The sequence below is a fragment of the Leptonychotes weddellii genome, chromosome 9 (genome assembly GCF_054177405.1).
Source record: "Leptonychotes weddellii isolate Sample4059 chromosome 9, ASM5417740v2, whole genome shotgun sequence".
Lineage (NCBI taxonomy): Eukaryota > Metazoa > Chordata > Mammalia > Carnivora > Phocidae > Leptonychotes > Leptonychotes weddellii.
The window spans coordinates 68,878,921-68,899,060 of record NC_138377.1 but is presented as its reverse complement, the minus strand read 5'-3'; the positions used below and the strand labels follow the sequence as shown (position 1 = coordinate 68,899,060).

Sequence of the window (20,140 nt, the reverse complement as noted above, 5' to 3'; positions counted from 1 at the left end):
TTAAGTCAGTTAAGTGGCTTAAATCTAGAAGGAAAACTTAGATTTCTCTTTTGGGGCACAAAAGGTAGTAATGAGTGCTTAGAAGTGCTAATGCCTATCATAATTAAGGTCATAAAAATGGACATCTCTATAGAATGTTAATTTTGGGGCATCAGCAAGGTTTGAAAATCAAGTAACAACAGCAACATGGCATCTGCATTAATTTTAACAATCTTCAAACCACCAGCTGTTACCATTGTTTATTTATTGCCAGAAAACAAAATTTCTTAGATTGACCTTGAGCTTTAATCAAAATTTGTTAACTCTAGCAGAGGAACCAATAAGATGATGAAAGTAGTGTGCTAGTTCAGAGAGGGTAAAGGTAGATGGATTATATAGTTAGAAAACAGAAAACTGGTTTTTTTAAAAAAATAAGGATCATAGTTTCATTTTACAGGGTTATGAAAAACAATATATCCTATCGGTTATTATAAAGGAAATCTGTATAGGTTGATCTGAGATGTCAGGACTGCTGTCAGAAGAAAGGAAAAAAACCACAATGTACGTAAGAAGCAAATGATAAGGATATCTTGGTGTCTGAAATTGGAATGACAAGGTTTCAGCTCTAAACAATATGCCCAGTAGGGCCAACTTACATAAAAATATGCAGCTTTATTCACCAGAGCTCAGAAGTTGAGTGGCAAGCATCATGTTCTAATTTTAATTTTAAATAGGTCATTGCCAGTAATTTTCTCAAACTATAAATAAAAATACAGAGTACAGAGTTGGCTCGCTTTTTAAATTTTGGAGAAAAATATTTTTCTTCTACAGTAACAAGAAAAAAAAGCAGAGGACTAGTTTGCATGGATTTAATTTATAAGTTGCTCCTTTAAATTCTTTAGTTTCAACAGCTATATGACTAGATTATGTCTCAGAAAACCTAGATTCCAGTTCTAACCAGCCATTATTTTGTTCTACACTTTTACCAGGTCATTTTCTCTGGTTTTCACTTTCTCACCTGGAAAAGAGCTAGAATAGGCATTCTCTGAGGTCTTTTCCAGCTGTGAAATGTTATGGTTATGTTATTTCATGGTCTGGATTTGGAGCATGTGTTAACTAGAAAAGTTCTACTTAATATTCCATATATTAGTCACAAAAGTATTCACATTTATTTCTTCAGATGAAGCCTTCTATTTTCCTGTATACCACAAATAAATTAAATATTATGTGGATTTATTTAAGCATTCATAGGTTAAATCTAAGCACTGGGGTTAATCGCTACTGGGAGTCCTTAGACTAAGCAGCAGTGGGGACCCTGGAATTATTTCCTTCTTAATTGACAGAATCTTGGCAGGATGGTTTAGCTGGTAAAATGGTAGACTATTACTTGGCATTAGAAAAAAAACAAAACTTGTACTCTAAAAGTTTGTCATGTTACAAGGTCGTAATTATTTAAAAACAAAAGTAAATGTTTTTAAAAATAGTACATTAATACTCATGAATAGCATAAAATAAGGTAGTGATTTAAAAATATTTCATTGCTCTGTCATTGACATTTTAATGTCAAAAAGTAATATATATATATATACAGTGGAAAAAAACCTCCTCTAACAGTTGTCCCTTTAATTAGTTTGGTGTGTACCTTTCCCACCCATTTTCTTTGCATTCTACAGGTATCTATGTCTGCATGTATACATACATACATGTGTTTATGTATATGAGAGAAGTTGTAGAAGTTCAGTGTGTGAAGATAAGAAGGAAAGTGGGTCAAGAACTGATTTAAACCACCTTTTTAGTTCTGTTTTGTTTTAGACTGCCTTTTTAGTTTTTGTATCACTCGGTTTTTTCAAATCTAATCATTTAGTACAGGTCATTTTTTATGACTAATTATTACAGACATTAGTAGATCTAAATCTAAGCACTTTAAAAATGTTTTTGCAAACCTGATACTTTAAATGTGTTTCTGACCCAAAATAGGTTTTTCATTTTCTTATATTTGTAGAGCTAAACATAAGGGTAAGACATGCCTTTTTTGAAATACAGGTGGGGTCCTTAACTCTGAATCATGATCCTGTCCTGATGAGTAAGAGACAGATGACAGTTGCAATAACTAAATAACTGCCAATTTTAAGATTTAGTACATTGAATAGCCTAAGTAAGAAGATTCTAACATGTTTTCTCTGTTACGTCTAGAACCAGTCACTATGGACAAAGTTCATTACTGTGAAAGATTCATTGAACTTATGATTGACCTAGAGGTAAGAAATGTGCAGTGACTTTTCTGTTACATCATCTTTAATGGGGATAAGGTTGAGTATATGACTATATGAGATATATGAAATATTACATTACTTCAAACTGGCCTTAGTTTTTTTTTTACCTGTTTCTAGGTGTAACAGAGAGAGGAAAGTCAAAAGCAGTTGGCCCTTGAGGTTTTCAAATAGCTGTCAGATGGCTATTGTTTGTAGAAAAAAATATTATATAGTGTAGTTATTAAACATGAGTCTAGCAATAGCATTTTATTTTCTATCATATTTTAATACCCCATCATAGAGGTTTTTGGTTTTGGTTTTGGCTTTTTTTTTTTTTCCCCCATCATAGAGTTGGTTTTTTTTGTTTTTGTTTTTTTTAGAGTTTTAATTGTGGCTGAAGTTATGGGTTTATGGCCATCTCTTTAATAATCTCACTTTTCTAAATGTGCCTAAATATTGTTGATGAAAAAAGATATAGCTGCTATTGTCAGTTTTTTAAATTAAGATTCTTAAAGAAGATTTCATAATATTAGGTGCAAGATTTTGACAAAGTTCAGATGCAGAGTTGGTGTAATTCAGATTGAATTCATTTCCTTTCCTTTCCCTCTTTACTGCAGGAAATTGAAAGAAAATCCTTTGTGTTCATTTCTTATCTGGAGAGAGAGGGTGGTTTCTTGACATAAGGATTAGGGTATTGGACTAGCAGCCATTCATGAGATCTTTATTCAGATTCTAGTTCTACCAGTAACTAAAATATAACCTCTGAGGATCTTGATAACCTCCTCTGTAAAATGAGGATATTTGATTAGATTAGAGGTTTTCAAACTGATACCACTATCTCGACATTGTCTTACTGACTGTCACAAGGGGATGTGGGAAGAAGATAGGGAGAAAGAAGTCTCCACATGGAGATCCCCAGTCCCTTTTCTCTCAGAGTAGCACCACTTTTAAATCTATACACAATACATATTGGGATTTCATATAGGATTTTGTTTGAAAACTACTGGCCTATGTATGTGTGAAATTTCTTCAGTGCTGGATTTTATTTTTAAACATTGCCACTGACTTTACTTATGGCATTGACCAGACCCCTTGCTTTGTGCACCGTGACTTTTGGGAGACTAGAGGGTACCTTGTATGTGATTGACACTTCTGAGCAAATTAGTAGATTTTACCTCTAGCTGCAGAGATCATACAGACTTATTGCCATGTTTATTTTTTCTAGGCCCTACTCCCCACCAGGCGCTGGTTTAATACCATCCTGGATGACTCTCACCTTTTGGTTCACTGTTACCTTTCCAATCTTGTTCATAGGGAAGAGGATGGCCATCTTTTTTCCCAGGTGAGCATTGATAGATCTGAACTGTTACATACAGTTTTCATTTCTAAATTGATCTTTTTTTTTTTTGCCATGAAACTAATACCAGTGGATGATATAAAGGAAATTTTGCTAAATATTGAATAATATAAATTCCTAATTAGTCATTTTAAAGTAAAATCAAGTCTTAATATAGAAAATGAATGATTAAGAGCTTTTGTTAATCATATGTGATTTTATTATTGGACTAAATTATGATCTTGGCAATGTAGTCCCACATACTCATATATTTTATGTTAGTAACCACTGTGGAATACAATAGATGATAAGCATTAATTTCAAGAGAACTGTGCCCTAATATCATGGCTGTCTTTCCATAAGATGGTGGTGACAGAGACAGTTGATAGCATGGAAGTGGTCATTTGCTGCCTTGGGTAGAAAGAAGTATTAGTGTTTCACATTTCTTGTTTCACATCTCCTTTTCAGGAGGAAAGTCTTCTAACAAACTTCTAACACTTGCCTTTCAATGAGATCATAATTGGAAATACAATTTTTATGTGTTTACATATTCTTTTAAGAATTCGCTTGGGGCGCCTGGGTGGCTCAGTCGTTAGGCGTCTGCCTTTGGCTCAGGTCATGATCCCAGGGTCCTGGGATCGAGCCCCGCATCGGGCTCCCTGCTCTGCGGGAGGCCTGCTTCTCCCTCTCCCACTCCCCCTGCTTGTGTTCCCTCTCTCGCTGTGTCTCTCTCTCTCAAATAAATAAATAAAATCTTTAAAAAAAAAAAAAAAAAAGAATTCGCTATCTTTTTTTTTTTTTTTTAAATTTAGAGAGTGCAAGCTGGGGAAAGGGAGAGAAAGAATCTCAAGCAGACTCCCCACTGAGCGCAGAGCCCCACTTGGGGCTCAGTCTCACGACCCTGAGATCATGACTTGAGCCTAAACCAAGAGTCGGACGCTTAACCGACTGCGGCACCCAGGCGCCCCAAGAATTTTTTTATCTTGTATCTATATTTTTTCTCATTCTCTTATTAAATTTCTGTCTAGTGATTTGCCACATACATTACAACATATTAAAATTCTCATATCTGATCTTCCATAGATTAGAATTAAGAATAATAAAGATTTGGGGTGAATGCAGCCGGTAGATTCTTGATGCCATTGCTAGGAAGGGAAAGCAGGCCTTCATTAGCAACCGTAACTAGGCCAAACAAAGGGCTTGATGGCCATGGAGACTGATGAGAGGAATAAATATCTTAGCTTTCCTCACCTTGCTGCTTTTCCCTAATAGAAGCAGTACACAGAGGAGAGTATCTTTAATTATGAATTCCAGAACCTTCATTCAGAAAATTCTGTATTAAGTGGCATAAGTAAAGGACCTCATGGGTTCCCCCTACTGGTCTAGTTCTATAAATTTGCAGTGATGTAGTTTTTTTCCATTAGTGTTTGACTTCCTTAGATCCTTAATGTCTGTTCATTATTGGGATTACAGTTTAAGTTCCTCTCTGTAGAAGTAGACCATGTCTATGAAATAGACTTTAATAATTTATTCACTAGACTCATACTTTATTCTTACAAAAATAACACGTTTGGGGGCGCCTGGGTGGCTCAGTCGTTAAGCGTCTGCCTTCAGCTCAGGTCATGATCCCAGGGTCCTGGGATCGAGCCCCACATCGGGCTCCCTGCTCAGCGGGAAGCCTGCTTCTCCCTCTCCCACTCCCCCTGCTTGTGTTCCCTCTCTCGCTGTGTCTCTCTCTGTCAAATAAATAAAATATATATAAAAAATAAAAATAACACATTTGGATATGTTCTAAAGTGTTTGTTGCAGTGTTTACATTCCAGAGTTTTTCAGCACCTCTGAGAAGTTATATGGACTTGTTTACTCTTTATAGTAGTTTTTGTTCCTGGTTTCTTGTTCTTATGTTCACACAGTTTAGTAATGTAAATGTATCCTTTCAGCTTTTGGACATGCTAAAGTTCTATACTGGTTTTGAGATTAACGACCAGACTGGAAATGCTCTGACAGAGAATGAGATGACCACAATTCACTATGACAGAATTACTTCTCTACAGGTAACTGAAATGCAGTGCAGCCTATGCTTCTGCTCTATCAAGTTGGGTCACAAATAATTTAGTTTTGTGTAGTACAGATAGAGGAAAGTACTAATTTAATGATGTTTTCATATTGAACTTTTTAAATATTGCTAATTCTAATGAATCCATGGGGAAAAAATGGCTCTCTTCAGTCTTGAGAATCACAATACTGATATTTGACAGTCAAATTTTCTATCAGTTACTGGGCCAATTTGATGCATATACTTACCATTTTTATTTTATGAAAGACCATTCCAATATATTGACAAAGTATGTGTGAGCATTTTGTACATTTTAAAAGTAAACAACCATAATGGGACTGAAATTTGCCAGTACAGCTCAGCTATGTCAACAAAGTACCTTTGTTTTCTATTACTGATCTCATCCTGCTCTTACTCTTTCTGGTGGCAGAAAGAAGCTTTTATTTGTCACTTTGAAGAAATTCAGTTCTTTCTGTTTTAAAGAGTCTTTTTGGGTAAAGACTCAGTCAAACTTAAGTTCAAATTGTCTTTCATAATCAATTCCACTATCTCTCAAGGACACTCTGCTCTCCCTCTTCTTTCCCAGAATGGCATCTGGATATGTGGAGGCACTATGATAGCCTCATCATTTTGGAAGAGGAGTGATCTGCATAGAGTCCTGGCTCAAATGTCTTTTCCTGCTCTTCTCAGAGCAGTAGTGTGTTTGTCCTTCTGCTTCTGCCCTTGAAGTGACCACGGCTCGTGTGGCATGTGGTCTGCTCTCTTGGCACCAGGCAAGGCATGATGATGGTTCCTGAGGAGCTTGGCTATCTCCTTGCTGATGAGGTTCCAACCTTGCTCTTGGTGGTACTAGAGTTCTCCTGAGAGCTGACTCTCATTCATTTCCTAGCTTAAACAACTCACTGAGGCTTGGGTTGCAGGGTCGTTTTGCTATTAGCTGTAGTAATCTCATGGCATGCTCACCAATAACCTTGGCAACTTGTGGTGCCATCTACTATGAGGCACATGAAAATATCTGGATCTTCTCTGTGCCACGTGGACATTAAGGAAGACTACCTTTTACACTCTTACCCAGTCACTGTAATGCTGCTATTTTTGTTTTCTTACAGCTTACCGCATGGTTGGTTGGGGGTGTTACCCTGAAAGGTCCTTTCTTTCCAGAGTTCCAAAGTAAAAGCACAAACCACTGTGCTTTTGAATTCTCCCTCAAGCTATCTCTCCAGTGGGAATTTCCCTTGGAACTTTCTTTTAGTTTTGTTGCCCCAGTTCTTCATAATAAAGTGTTTTGTTTTATTTTTCTTTCCCTTCCTGTCAGCGAAGCTAAGGCTTTTGTGGCTGTTTTCATGTATCTTCAAAATACAGCATTAGAAATAAAAAACTGAACATTGACTCTGTTTTTGCAATCCTGCTGGAATAATTCTAGTTTTTTCCCATTGTATTGAATGCTTCTGGCTAAATAAGGCAGAGGTCACATATGAGAAGCATAAGAAAGAGAAGTGCATTAATATTTTTTAAATATTATTTTTATTATGTAGTATATAAATTGTAGTTGATTGTATTAATATGTAGGCATTAGTTACTGATTTTATTCTCTTTTCTAGAGAGCTGCTTTTGCACATTTCCCTGAACTCTATGATTTTGCCCTCTCAAATGTGGCAGAAGTAGATACTCGGGAATCTTTGGTCAAGCTTTTTGGACCTCTCAGGTAAGTCAACATGAAAGGAAAACTGAATTTTAATTTTCTTTTTGCTTTTAATCATTTTGCACTACTAAGTAATGTAACTTATTGCACCACTCTGTTGACAGCTAAAACTAGTGCTACTCTCTAGCAGTTGGTATCTTTAAGTCACTTAGATATAATTATTGATCTTCTGTTTTGGGGGGCAAAATTTATATTTTTCATAACTTAAACATTTTTCCTAAATCATACATTTTTCTTAGAGTAGAACATAAAACTGGTATCCCATCTATCATAATATAAAACAGAAACCAGTAAATGTTCATATGTGATATTAGAATATGAGAAAAATTTTTGTGTGTTCAGAATTTATGAAATTAGTAATATTCTTTGACACTTAGCTAATATACTTTTTTGAAAATGGTAGTAAGACATTTATAGTACATGGTAGGCACTCTACTAAGTGTGTAAATAATCCTCAAGACATTCATTTGTGTGAGGATAGGTACCATTTTAGAAATAAGGTCACTGAGACACAGAATTGTTAAGTCATTTGCCTAGATCAAATAGCAGGTAAGTGGCAGAGCTAGGATTCCAATTTCAAACCTAGGCAGTCTAACTTTTAACTGTGTTGTTATCTCCCCATTGTCCTTAATTCTTGGGAGAAATTATATTTAGTTCATTGACTATTTAAAATGAAACAAATTTGGTTTCAAATTGAAAGTTGGTTTGGTTTTTGATTTTTGTAAGAAGATTTAATAATGACTCTTACAATAACACAAAAATCTGTTTCATTCTCTTAATGAACTGCATAAAGTTCCATTGGACAGGTCAACTATACTATTTTTTAATCACTCTCCTATTGACACATCTTTACCTTCTAAATTTTTGGCCATTACTAACAATTCAGTAATGAACAACATTGTTTCTATATCTATATAAAAATTCTTGGTACTGATTCCCAGAAGCAGTATAATTGACTCGAAGGAATATCGATTATACCAACAGCATATGAGGATTTATTTCTTTCTCTACCAAGTAGGTACACTAGCCTTTCATTTTTGCCAATCCAAGAATAAAAGAACCCGCATTGTTTAACTTTGCATTCTGTGATTATCTTGGGGGAATTAAGCATCTTTCTATTTTTCCTGGCCTTTTGCATTTCCTCTGTAACTTTCTTGTTATCTTTTGCTATTTTGTATTTCATCGCTTGTACTGATTTTTTTTAAAGAAACCTTTATGTATTTTGCATGCTCTGATATTTTGTCTGGTTTGTGTTGCAGTTATTTTCTCTCAGTTTCTCACTTTTAAACTTTGTTTTGGTGTATTTTGTTATTACGAATGTTTTAAATTTTTAATCCTGTCAATCATTTTTATAACAGTAACAAATGGTTTTTGTAGAAGGCCTTCATCACCATAAGATTATAAAATATATTTTAAAACACTTCCATAGATTTTTTTTTTTTTTTTTACGTTCAGTTTAGCTGCATAATCCATATGGGGAATTTATTTTTGCCCATAATGCTCCTTTATACTCTTGTAAATTATTGAGGATGCTAAAAAACTTTTTTAATGTGGATTATAGCCATTATGTTCACTATATTAAAAATTAAAACTGGAAAATTTTTAAATACTTTATTAAAATCAATTAAAAGCCTATTATATGTTAGCATTGTAGTGTTAATGAAAAATATATTGTCCAAAATTAAAAAAATATATAGTGGGGAGTGGCATTGTTTTGCATTTTTGCAAATTTTTTTTTTAATTTAAATTTTAGTTAACATGCAGTGTACTATTGGTCTCTAAAGTAGAATTCAGTGATTCATTACCTACATACAACACCCAGTGCTCATCACAGCAAGTGCCCTCTCTAATGCGCATCACCCATTTAGCCCATCCCCCACCCATCTCCTTCCATCAACCCTCAGTTTGTTCTCCATCGTTAAGAGTCTTCTTATGGTTTGCTTCCCTCTCTCATTTTTTTTCCCCATTCCCATATGTTCATCTGTTTTCTTTCTTAAATTCCACATATGAATGAAATCATATGGTATTTGTCTTTCTCTGTTTTACTTAGCATAATATACTCTAGCTCTATCCACACTGTTGCGAATGGCGAGATTTCATTCTTTCTGATGGCTGAGTAATATTCCTTTGTATATATATACCACCTCTTCTTTATTCATCAGTCAGTGGATATTTGGGCTCTCTCCATAGTTTGGCTGTTGTTGATAATGATGCAATAAACATTGGGGTGCATGTACCCCTCCAACCTGTATCTTTGTATCCTTTGTGTAAATACCTAGTAGTGCAATTGCTGGATCGTAGGGTAGTTCTGTTTTTAACTTTTTGAGGAACCTCCAAACTGTCCTCCAGAAGGGCTGCATCAGTTTGCATTCCCACCAGCAGTGCAAGAGGGTTCCCCTTTCTCTGCATCCTCACTAATACCTGTTGTTTCTTGTGTTGTTAATTTTAACCTTTCTGACAGGTGTGAGGTGGTATCTCATGGTTTTGATTTTTATTTCCCTGATGATGAGTGATACTGAGCATTTTTTCATGCATCTATTAGCCATCTGGATGTCTTCTTTGGAAAAGTGTCTTCTTCCCATTTCTCAACTGGATTATTTGTTTTTTTGGGTGTTGAGTTTAATAGATTCTTTATAGATTTTAGATACTAACCCTTTATCAGATGTCATTTACAAATATCTTCTCTCATTCTGTAGGCTGCCTTTCAGTTTTGTTGATTGTTTCCTTCGCTGTACTGCAAAAGCTTTTTATCTTGGATCAAGTCCCAGTAGTTCATAATTGCTTTTGTTTCCCTTGCCTCCAACAGCGTGAAGTAGGAAGTTGCTACAACCAATAGGTTTCTGCCTGTGCTCTTCCCTAGGACTTTGATGTTTTCCTGTCCCACATTTAGGTCTTTCACCATTTTCAATTTATTTTTGTGTGTGGTGTAAGAAAGTGGTCCAGTTTCATTCTTCTGCATGTTGCTGTCCAGTTTTCCCAACACCATTTGTTGAAGAGACCCTCTTTTTTCCATTGGATATTCTTCCCTGCTTTGTTGAAGATTAGCTCACCATATAGGTGTGGGTCCATTTCTGGGTTTTCTGTTCTGTTCCATTGATCTGTGTGTTTGTTTTGTGCCAGTACCATACTGTTTTGATGACTACAGTTTTGTAATATAGCTTGAAATCTGGAATCGTGATGCCTCCAGTTGTTTTTCTTTTTCAGGATTGCTTTGGCTATTTGGGATCTTTTGTGGTTCCATACAGATTTTAGGATTGTTTGTTCTAGGTCTGTGAAAAATGCTGGTGGTATTTTGATAGGGTTTGTATTAGATGTGTGGATTGCTTTGGGTAATATAGACATTTTAACAATGTTTGTTCTTCTAACCCATGAGCATGGAATGCTTTTCCCTTTCTTTGTGTCCTCTTCAATTTCTTTCATAAGTGTTTTATAGTTTTCAGAGTACAGATCTTTTACCTCTTTCTTTAGTTAGGTTTATCTCTAGATATCTTATTGTTTCCAGTGCAATTACAAATGGGATCAATTCCTTGATTTCTTTTTCTGCTGCTTCATTCTTAGTGAATAGAAATGCAGCAAGTTTCTGCACATTGATTTTATATCCTGTGACTTTGCTGAATTCATGTATTAGTTCTAGCAATTTTTTGGTGGCGTCTTTTGAGTTTTCTACATAGAATATGGCATCTGCAAATAGTGAAAGTTTGACTTCCTCCTTGCTGATCTGGATGCCTTTTATTTCTTTTTGTTATCTGATTGCTGAGGCTGAAACTTCCAGGACTGTGTTAAATAGTAGTGGTAAGAGTGGACATCCTTGTCTTATTCCTGACTGTAGGGGAAAGGCTCCCAGTTTTTCCCTATTGAGGATGATATTAGCTGTGGGTCTTTTGTATGTGGCCTTTATGATGTTGAGATATGTTCCAACTATCCCTACTTTGTTGAGGGTTTTTATCAAGAATGGATGCTTATTTTGTCAAATGCTTTTCCTGCATCTATTGACAGGATCATATGGTTCTTATCCTTTCATTAATGTGGTGTATCACATTGATTGATTTGCAAATACTGAACCACCCTTGCAGCCCAGGAATAAATGCCACTTGATTGGGTGAATTATTCTTTTAATGTACTATTGAATTCGATTTGCTAGTATTTTATTGAGAATTTTCGCATCCATGTTCATCAGGGATATTGGCCTGTAATTCTCCTTTCTAGTGGGGTCTTTGGTTTTAGAATCAAGGTAATGCTGGATTTGTAGAATGAGTTTGGAAGCTTTCCTTCCATTTCTGTTTTTTGGAACAGTTTGATAAGAATAGGTATTGACTCTTCTTTAAATGTCTGGTGGAATTCCCATGGGAAGCTATCTGGCCCACGACTTTGTTTGTTGGGAGATATTTGATTACTGATTCAATTTTTTGGCTGGTTATGGGTCTGTTCAAATTTTCTATTTGTTCCTGTTTCAGTTTTGATAGTTTGTAAGTTTCTAGGAGTGTCCATTTCTTCTAGATTGCCCAGTTTGTTAGCATATAATTTTTCATAGTATTCTCTTATAATTGTATTTCTAGGGTATTGGTTGTGATCTCTCTTCTTTCATTTGTGATTTTATCTGTTTGGGTCCTTCCTCTTTTCTTCTTGATAAATCTGGCTAGGGATTTATCAGTTTTATTAATTCTGTCAACCCTCTCTTAGTTTTGTTAATCTGTTCTACTGGGTTTTTTTGTTTCTATATCATTTATTTCTGCTCTAATCTTTATTATTTCCCTTCTTCTGCTGGCTTTAGGCTTTATTTGCTGTTCCTTTTCTATTTCCTTTGGTTAGGTTAAGTTGTGTATTTGAGACTTTTGCTTCCTGAGGAAGGCCTATATTGCTATATACTTCCCTCTTAGGACTGCCTTTGCTGCATCCCAAAGGTTTTGGACTGTTGTGTTTTCATTTTCATTTGCTTCCGTGTGTTTTTTTCATTCTTCTTTAATTTCCTGGTTAACCCACTCATTTTTAGTAGGATGTTCTTTAACCTCCATGTATTTGAGGTCTTTCCAAATTTTTTCTTATGGTTGACTTCCAAGTTTCATAGTGTTGTGGTTTGAAACTATGCTTGATATAATCACGATCTTTTTGTACTTTTTGAGTGACCCAGTATGTGATCTGTTCTAGAGAATGTTCCATGTACACTCAAAAAGAATGTGTATACTGCTGCTTTAGGATGAAATGTTCTGAATGTATCTGTTAAGTCCATCCAGTCCATTGTGTCATTCAAAGCCATTGTTTCCTTGTTGATTTTCTGTAGATGATCTGTCCATTGCTGTAAGTGGGGTGTTAAAATCCCCTACTATTATTGTATTATTATCAATGATTTTCTTTATGTTTATTATTTTTTTATTTCATTTCTTAAAATTTAAATTTAATTAACATATAATGTATTATTGGTTTCAGAGATAGAGGTCAGTGATACATCAGTCTTATATAATACCCACTGCTCATTACATCATGTGCCCTACTTAATGTCCATCACCCAGTTACCCCATCCCCCCACCCCCCTCGCCTCCAGCAACCCTCAGTTTTTTTCCTATGATTAAGAGTCACTTATGGTTTGTCTCCCTCTCTGATTTCACCTTGTTTTATTTTTCCCTCTCTTCCCCTATGATCCTCTGTTTGTTTCTTAAATTCCATATGAGTGAGATCATATGATAATTGTCTTTCTCTGACTGACTTATTTGCTTAGCATAATACCCTCTAATTCCATCCACGTCATTGCAAATGGCAAGATTTCATTTTTTAGTTGGCTGAGTAACATTCCATTGTGTGTATATGTATATATTATATATATATATACCACATCTTCTTTATCCATTCATCTGTCTATGGGCATCTGGGCTCTTTCCATAGTTTGGCTATTGTAGACATTGCTGCTATGGACACTGGGGTCAGATCACTACATTTGTATCTTTGGGGTAAATCCCTAGGAGAGCAGTTGCTGGGTTGTAGGGTAGCTCTATTTTCAACTTTTTGAGGAAACTCTTTATGTTTATTATTAATTGATTTATATATTTGCATGCTCCCAAGTTGGGGGCATAAATATTTACAATTGTTAGATCTTCTTGATGGATATACCCCTTAATTATGATATAATGCCCTTCTTCCTCTCTTGTTACAGACTTTGTTTTAAAATCTAGTTTGTCTGATTTAAGTATGGCTACTCCAGCTTTCTTTTGATGTCTGTTAGCATGATAGATGGTTCTCCATACCTTACTTTCAATCTGCAGATGTCTTCAGGTCTAAAATGAGTCTCTTGTAGGCAGCATATAGATGACTCGTTGTTGTTGTTTTTTTTTAAAATCCATTCTGATACCTTATGTCTTTTGATTGGAGCATTTAGTCCATTTACATTCAGAGTGATTGTTAAGAGATGTGAATCTAGTGCCATTGTGTTACCTGTAGAGTTGGTGTTTCTGGTGATGTTCTCTGGTCCTTTATAGTGTTTGTTGCTTTTGGTCTTTTTTTCTCCACTCAGAGGCCCCTTAAAATTTCTCGCAGGGCTGGTTTAGTGGTCATGAATTCCTTTAGTTTTTGTTTGCCCGGGAAACTCTTTTTATCTCTCCGTCTATTCTGAATGACAGCCTTGCTGTATAAAGAATTCTTGGCTGCATTTTTTCCCATTCAGCACATTGAATACATCCTGCCACTTCTTTCTGGCTCACCAAGTTTCTGTGGACAGCTCTGCTGTGAATCTGATCGGTCTAACCTTGTAGTTTAAGGGCTTTTTTTTTTTTTCCCTTGCTGCTTTCAGGATTCTCTCCTTGTCTATGTATTTTGTGAATTTGACTATGCTATGCCTTGGCAATAGTTGACATTCGTTGAATTTAATGGGATTTCTCTGTGCTTCTTGGATTTTGGTGTCTGTGTCCTTTCCCAGATTGGGGAAGTTTTCAGCTATAATTTGTTCAAATAAACCTCTGTCCCTTTTTCTCTCTCTTCATCTTCTGGGACTCCTTCCAAAAAGTGGTCGCTTTCCTACTTGTAGACTAGTTTTTGTTCTCTCAGACCTCCAATTGATTTCTTGGGCGTTCAGAATGATTTGATAACTAATCTAGCTGTGTTCAAGGGATGAGACAAGCTTAGGGTCCTCCTACTCCTCCACCGTCTTAACTCCTCCCCTGCAAATCTCTTTAATGTCTGGCTTAATCAGAGACAGTGGATTTGTAGATCTGCTTCTGTATTTCATTTATTGTGAGATACTGTTTTGGTTGAAGTAAATGAAGAAATTCCCTTATGCAAAAGGGAAATGTATTTTAATAGCCTTTTCAAATAATTGTGAATATTTTTCTTTGATACCATATCACAACTTGACAAGTGGAAGTTTCTTAAATGTTAGTTTCAGTGTGGTATCTGAAACCATATTAAGGAAGTCTGTGCAACTAAAGTGAATTAATTTTAGAAATGGAGACATTTGCCTTGCTTATGGATGAGAGGACTCAATTAAGGTATGAATTCTGCCCAAATTGATCTGTAGGTATAATTCAGAATCCCAGCAGGATATTTTCTAAAAATTGACAAGCTTATTCAAAAATTAATATGGAAGGACAAAGAGACTAGCCAAAACCATTTTGAAAAAGAACAAAGTTGAAGTTTTCCCACTACCTAATTTCAAGACTGTCTATATAGCTACAGTAATCAAGACATTGTGGTATTGAATAAAGGACATATAGACATATAGATCACTGGAACAGAGTAGAGTTCAGAAACAGACTAGACATATATCTTAGTTGATTTCTGACTAAGATGCCAAAGCAACTCACTGAAGAAAGGATAATCTTTTCAACAACTGTGGTGAAACAGTTGGACGTCTATATGCAAAGTATGAAACTTAACACATACTTCACATCATGTACACAAACTAACTCGAAATGAATTGCAGACATACTTATCAGAACCAGAACTAATAGGACATATAGGAGAAAATTTTTGTGATTATGGTTTGTGCAAAGATTTCCATAGATTTCCAAAGCACAATCCATAAAGAAAAAAAATTGATAAATTGGACTTTATCAAAATTTAAAACTTTTACTATTTGAAAGACATTGTTAACAGAAAATACAACCCCAGACTGGGAGAAAATATTGACTGAACACATATCTGGTGATGGACTGGTATCCGGAAGTCTCAGAACTCAATAATAAGAAAACAATTTAAAAATAGCTGAAGAGGGGCTCCTGGGTGGCTCAGTTGGTTGAGCGGCTGCCTTTGGCTCAGGTCATGATCCCAGGGTCCTGGGATCGAGCCCCACATAGGGCTCCCTGCTCTGCGGGAAGCCTACTTCTCCCTCTCCCACTCCCCCTGCTTGTGTTCCCTCTCTCACTGTCTCTCTCTCTCTCTTTCTCTCATCAATTAAATAAATAAATAAATAAAATCTTAAAAAAAAAAAATAGCTAAAGATTTGAACAGATACTTCACCAAAGATGATACATTTCATTCAGTAAGCCACAGAAGGATGTTTAGCATCATTAGTTATTAGAGAAATGCAAGTTTAAATCCTAATGAGATACCATTACATGTCTATTAGAATTGTTAAAAAACACACTCTGTATTGACTTTTGACAAGGATGTGGAACAGCTGGAATTCTCGCACATTGCTGGTGGGAATTCAAAATGGTAGTGCCTCTTCGGAAAAATGTGACAGTTTCTTGTAGTTAAACATGCATTTACTATACAATCTAGTGTTCTCATAGATATACCCAAATGAAAATTTATGTTCACACAAAAATCTGTGGGGAAATTTATATAGTGGCTTTATAGTTGTCCAAAACAGATACCCTTCAACTGGTGAGTGAATAAACACACTGTGCTACATCTGTGTGATGGAATACTGCTCAGCAGTAAAAAGGAACCAATTACAAATGTACACAGTGTGGGTGAATTTTAGTTGCATTATGCTAAATGAAAGTAACCAGTATCAAAAGGCTATATAATGTATGATTCCATCTATATGACCTTCTGGGACAAGCAAAATTGTAGAGATCAAAAACAGGTTAGTGGTTACCAGGGACTGGGATAGAGTGTGTGAGGGCATTTGGCGAGGGTGATGAAACTATATTTAAGTAATGGAAAGCTGTTCAGCTCATGGTGGTGAATGCACGTTTTCCAGAATTCCAGTTTTTCACTTGGAAATTCCAATTTTATCTTTGGTAACAAATACTGTCAGTTGTTTTCCTTAAAGTTATTGGTTTATTTTGTTCAGATTTGAAAATTTTTTGCCGGTATTCAAGTTTGAATAACCATAGTTTGTCATTAGTTCTTTGAAGTAAAAATTGTGTGGAAAATGTGTACTTCCTATCTTGTCACACAGAATTTTTAAAAAACAGGTATTCAAGAGTCCAAATTTAATTTTATTAATAATTTTAAGTAGCAATTTAATTTCAATTAATAAATTAATTTTGCTACTTCATTAAGGGCATTCTTAAATGAAAGTGGCTTTTTTTCCCCCTCTGCATGTGGCAGTAAGGAATACTATGGCTCCTTAGAGCCCTGGTTGGTACCACCGCCTTCACCCATGCCAGCAGTTTTACCCACCATTGCTTTTCACTGTGTATGTAAAGATAGTGGAAAAAACAAATAATGTCTTAGTATTAATAGAAAAAAATATCGTTCTTGCAGACTTACTAGAAATAGGTTTCAGGGACCCACAGGGGTTTTGCAGAAGACCTTTGAGAACCTGCATTAAGGGGGTTAACTTTCATTGCTGATTTTTTTTTATTTGCTGCAGTTTTATAGGGTTATATTTGCTAGGTAAAATTTTTTAAGCCATCTGTAAAATTGTGTGTTTCAAAAATAAAGTAAGTTAATAAGATACTCTGATCCGAATATTCCTTATTCTGCAGTTCAAATACACTCCACCAGGTGGCATCATACCTCTGCTTGTTACCAACTCTTCCTAAAAATGAAGACACAACTTTTGATAAAGAATTTCTTCTAGAATTGCTGGTAAATATTAATGTTCTTTAAATTTTCCCTTTCTTAAAGACGTGGGTTGATACAAATTTTTTCCTGGGCTAAAGGTTAAGTAGGTCATTGCTACCTGTTTCACAATTACATCATCATATGATTTTGTCCGATTTCATATCTATTAGATTTCTTTTCTTAAGTCTTTAACCTTTTAAAACTGCTTCATGGCGTGAATTCAGTCCAAACATGAATGAGCAGAGCTTCTGTGTCAGGCACTGGATTCAGGCATTAGGGATACATTGATAATTGACACCATTCCTGCCTTTTACAGGTCATAGTTACACAGACACAGGTAATACATATGCATTCATATTTATCTAACCATTTATTTTAAAAGTTATTTAAATATGGTACCTTGAATATTAAGGCATACCTTTATCATTAGAAAACTGAGGAATATTTAGAAAAATTATCACTGACTTGGTTTAAGAATTCTAACGGATTTTTCAGTCATTTTGGGAAATAATGGACTTAAACTAATACTTCTTTGGTAAGGTTTTATTTATTTATTTTTTTAGTGCAGTTTTAGGTTCACAGAAAAATTGAGGAATAGGAATATTTTATTTTTAGCTTTAGAAAAATAATTCATAAAATGCATGAGTAATTATATCCCCACTCTGAATATTTAAGCTGTTTGCAATGTTCACTTTTATAAATAATGGTGTGGTCCTGGCACATGCCTGTTTGTGCATATGTGTGGACATTTAGGAGAGGTACCTAGAAGTGAAATTATTTGATTGAAGCATGTGCTTATTTAAAAGATAAGATTCAGCCGAATTATCCTCTGAAAGATGTATGTTCCTACCAACAGTGTATTAGAGTGTGTCTCCTTAAGCAGCATTGGATGTTATGAGTCATCCCAATTTCTGCCAGTTGCATGAGTAAAAAAAAATACCTTGTTTTAATTTTTTTGTTTTTAGTTTGTTTTTTATAACTCTACAAACATAAACTGTGTGGGTGTGTATATGCATTTTTTACATGTATGGAACCATAATAGGTACACAGTTTTGTGATTTATATTCCAAGCTCATACTTTTAATATAGGGTGTAAAATACAGTCTCTTACTATAGAGAAGATGATGCTAGTTTTGGGGATAGTAACCAGAAGCTATTGGTAGCAGGTGTTTTAAGCCTGATGACAGGTGTTTAAGTGACAGTTGGAGAGAGATTCTTGGAGTTTTAACTTAATTCAAGTATGGAAAATACTTTTTTATTGATAGGCTTACTTGTGTGAAATGTATGTCTTAGGTCACCGTCTTTGCCTTTTCATTTTTTCTGACTACAAGTGCTTTCTAAAACTTCCTTGTCCTATTTTCTGACAACATGAAATCTTTTCTCATAAGTCAGGTTTGGGGATTAATAATAAATCCTTCTATACAAAGAAATGAGGATTTTTTTAAGGACTCTTTCTAATGGAAAATAGGTTTAAGTATAAAGCAGATCCTGTGCCTTTTACAGTCTTACAGCTAAGATTCATCCATGAAATTTAAATATTTTTGCCAAAAAGAAAACAGTTTTAAAAATTTATAGTGCTACAGCATTATCTTTCATTTCCTCTCTCTCCTAAAGGATTTCCTTAGGCTTTGGATTCTTCTAATACCTGAATTATGATAAAGAAGTTGAAATATGCATATTGTTTAGATGATATCACACTATTTTCTTTCCTAAAATAATACTCTCTGTACTGAAGAGAACGTGACACATTTTCCACATGTATCTTTTTAACATGTTAATTAGGTAACAAGCTTATTTCTGTTAGAGATAGATGACTATAATATTAACAATGGAAATCTACATAGAGGTCATAAAGGCCAACTCTCATTTTACAAGGAAAACTGAGGCCAGGGGTGTGTGTGTGTGTTTAAAAAGATTTATTTATTTATTTCAGTGAGCGAGAAAGCCTGAGTGAGGTGGGGGGGTGGGCAGCAGGAGAGGGGAAGCAGACTCCACGCTGAGTGTGGAGCCCAGTGCTGAGTTCTATCTCCTGACCTGAAGATCACGACCTGAGTTGAAACCAAGAGTCAGACACTTAACCAACTGAGCCACCCAGGTGCCCCCAGGTTTTTAATAAACAAAATTTTCCATATTGTTTAATTAGTAGTAGAATGAAAACTTTAATCTAGGACTTAGGGCTTAACATTGGTGAATATTAAGTGCTGTGGTTTTTAAGGTCTTGGCATGTGCCAGGCACTTTGATGCTGTTTTACAGTATTCCGTTTCATTTTCATAAGAAACCTGAGAGGTGAGTTTTTTTATCTGTTTTACTGAAAAAGAAGCTAAGATCAGGGAAGTTAAAGGAACATGCCCAGTTTTTACATAGCTCATAAATTAGAGGTACTTGGTGTTGATCTGCCTGATTCCAAAGCCCATCATAATTGGTGCCTCTCTCATCTTTGACTTATGGAGAAAATGGAAATAGGGAAAAAACCCTCTTATTAAGTGGTACCATAACTGAAAGACATGAAACTTCTCAATCCATACTTTATGGTGAATTTCTCCATAAATTATTTTGATTAAGAAAAGATGCTTCTAACTTTCTGCATGATCTGTTTCTTTTAGGTATCTCGTCATGAACGTCGAATTTCTCAGATTCAGCAGTTGAACCAGATGCCTTTGTATCCAACTGAGAAAATCATATGGGATGAAAATATTGTCCCAACTGAGTACTATTCTGGGGAAGGTATGGCAGAGAGTACAGGATTCAGGTGTACCATGAAATTTAGTTTAGAATTTATCATATGTAACTGAAAATACTCCTATCTGTTACATGCATTAGGATAATTTTCTGGTACCCTGAAGTTCAGTTTTAAAGCTGGAAACTATTC

The 20,140-nt window shown here is 35.2% G+C and overlaps 1 protein-coding gene across 1 annotated transcript in view; it reads left to right on the top strand.

Annotated features, from left to right (window-relative positions):
* Positions 1–20,140, top strand: part of AQR (aquarius intron-binding spliceosomal factor) — a 93,947-nt gene that overhangs the window by 24,300 nt on the left and 49,507 nt on the right. The window contains exons 10-15 of the mRNA XM_081831843.1: positions 2,173–2,237; positions 3,457–3,573; positions 5,508–5,621; positions 7,225–7,328; positions 17,192–17,294; positions 19,875–19,995. Of these exons, the coding sequence (XP_081687969.1) occupies positions 2,173–2,237; positions 3,457–3,573; positions 5,508–5,621; positions 7,225–7,328; positions 17,192–17,294; positions 19,875–19,995 (624 nt within the window). The remainder of the gene's footprint in view (positions 1–2,172; positions 2,238–3,456; positions 3,574–5,507; positions 5,622–7,224; positions 7,329–17,191; positions 17,295–19,874; positions 19,996–20,140) is intronic.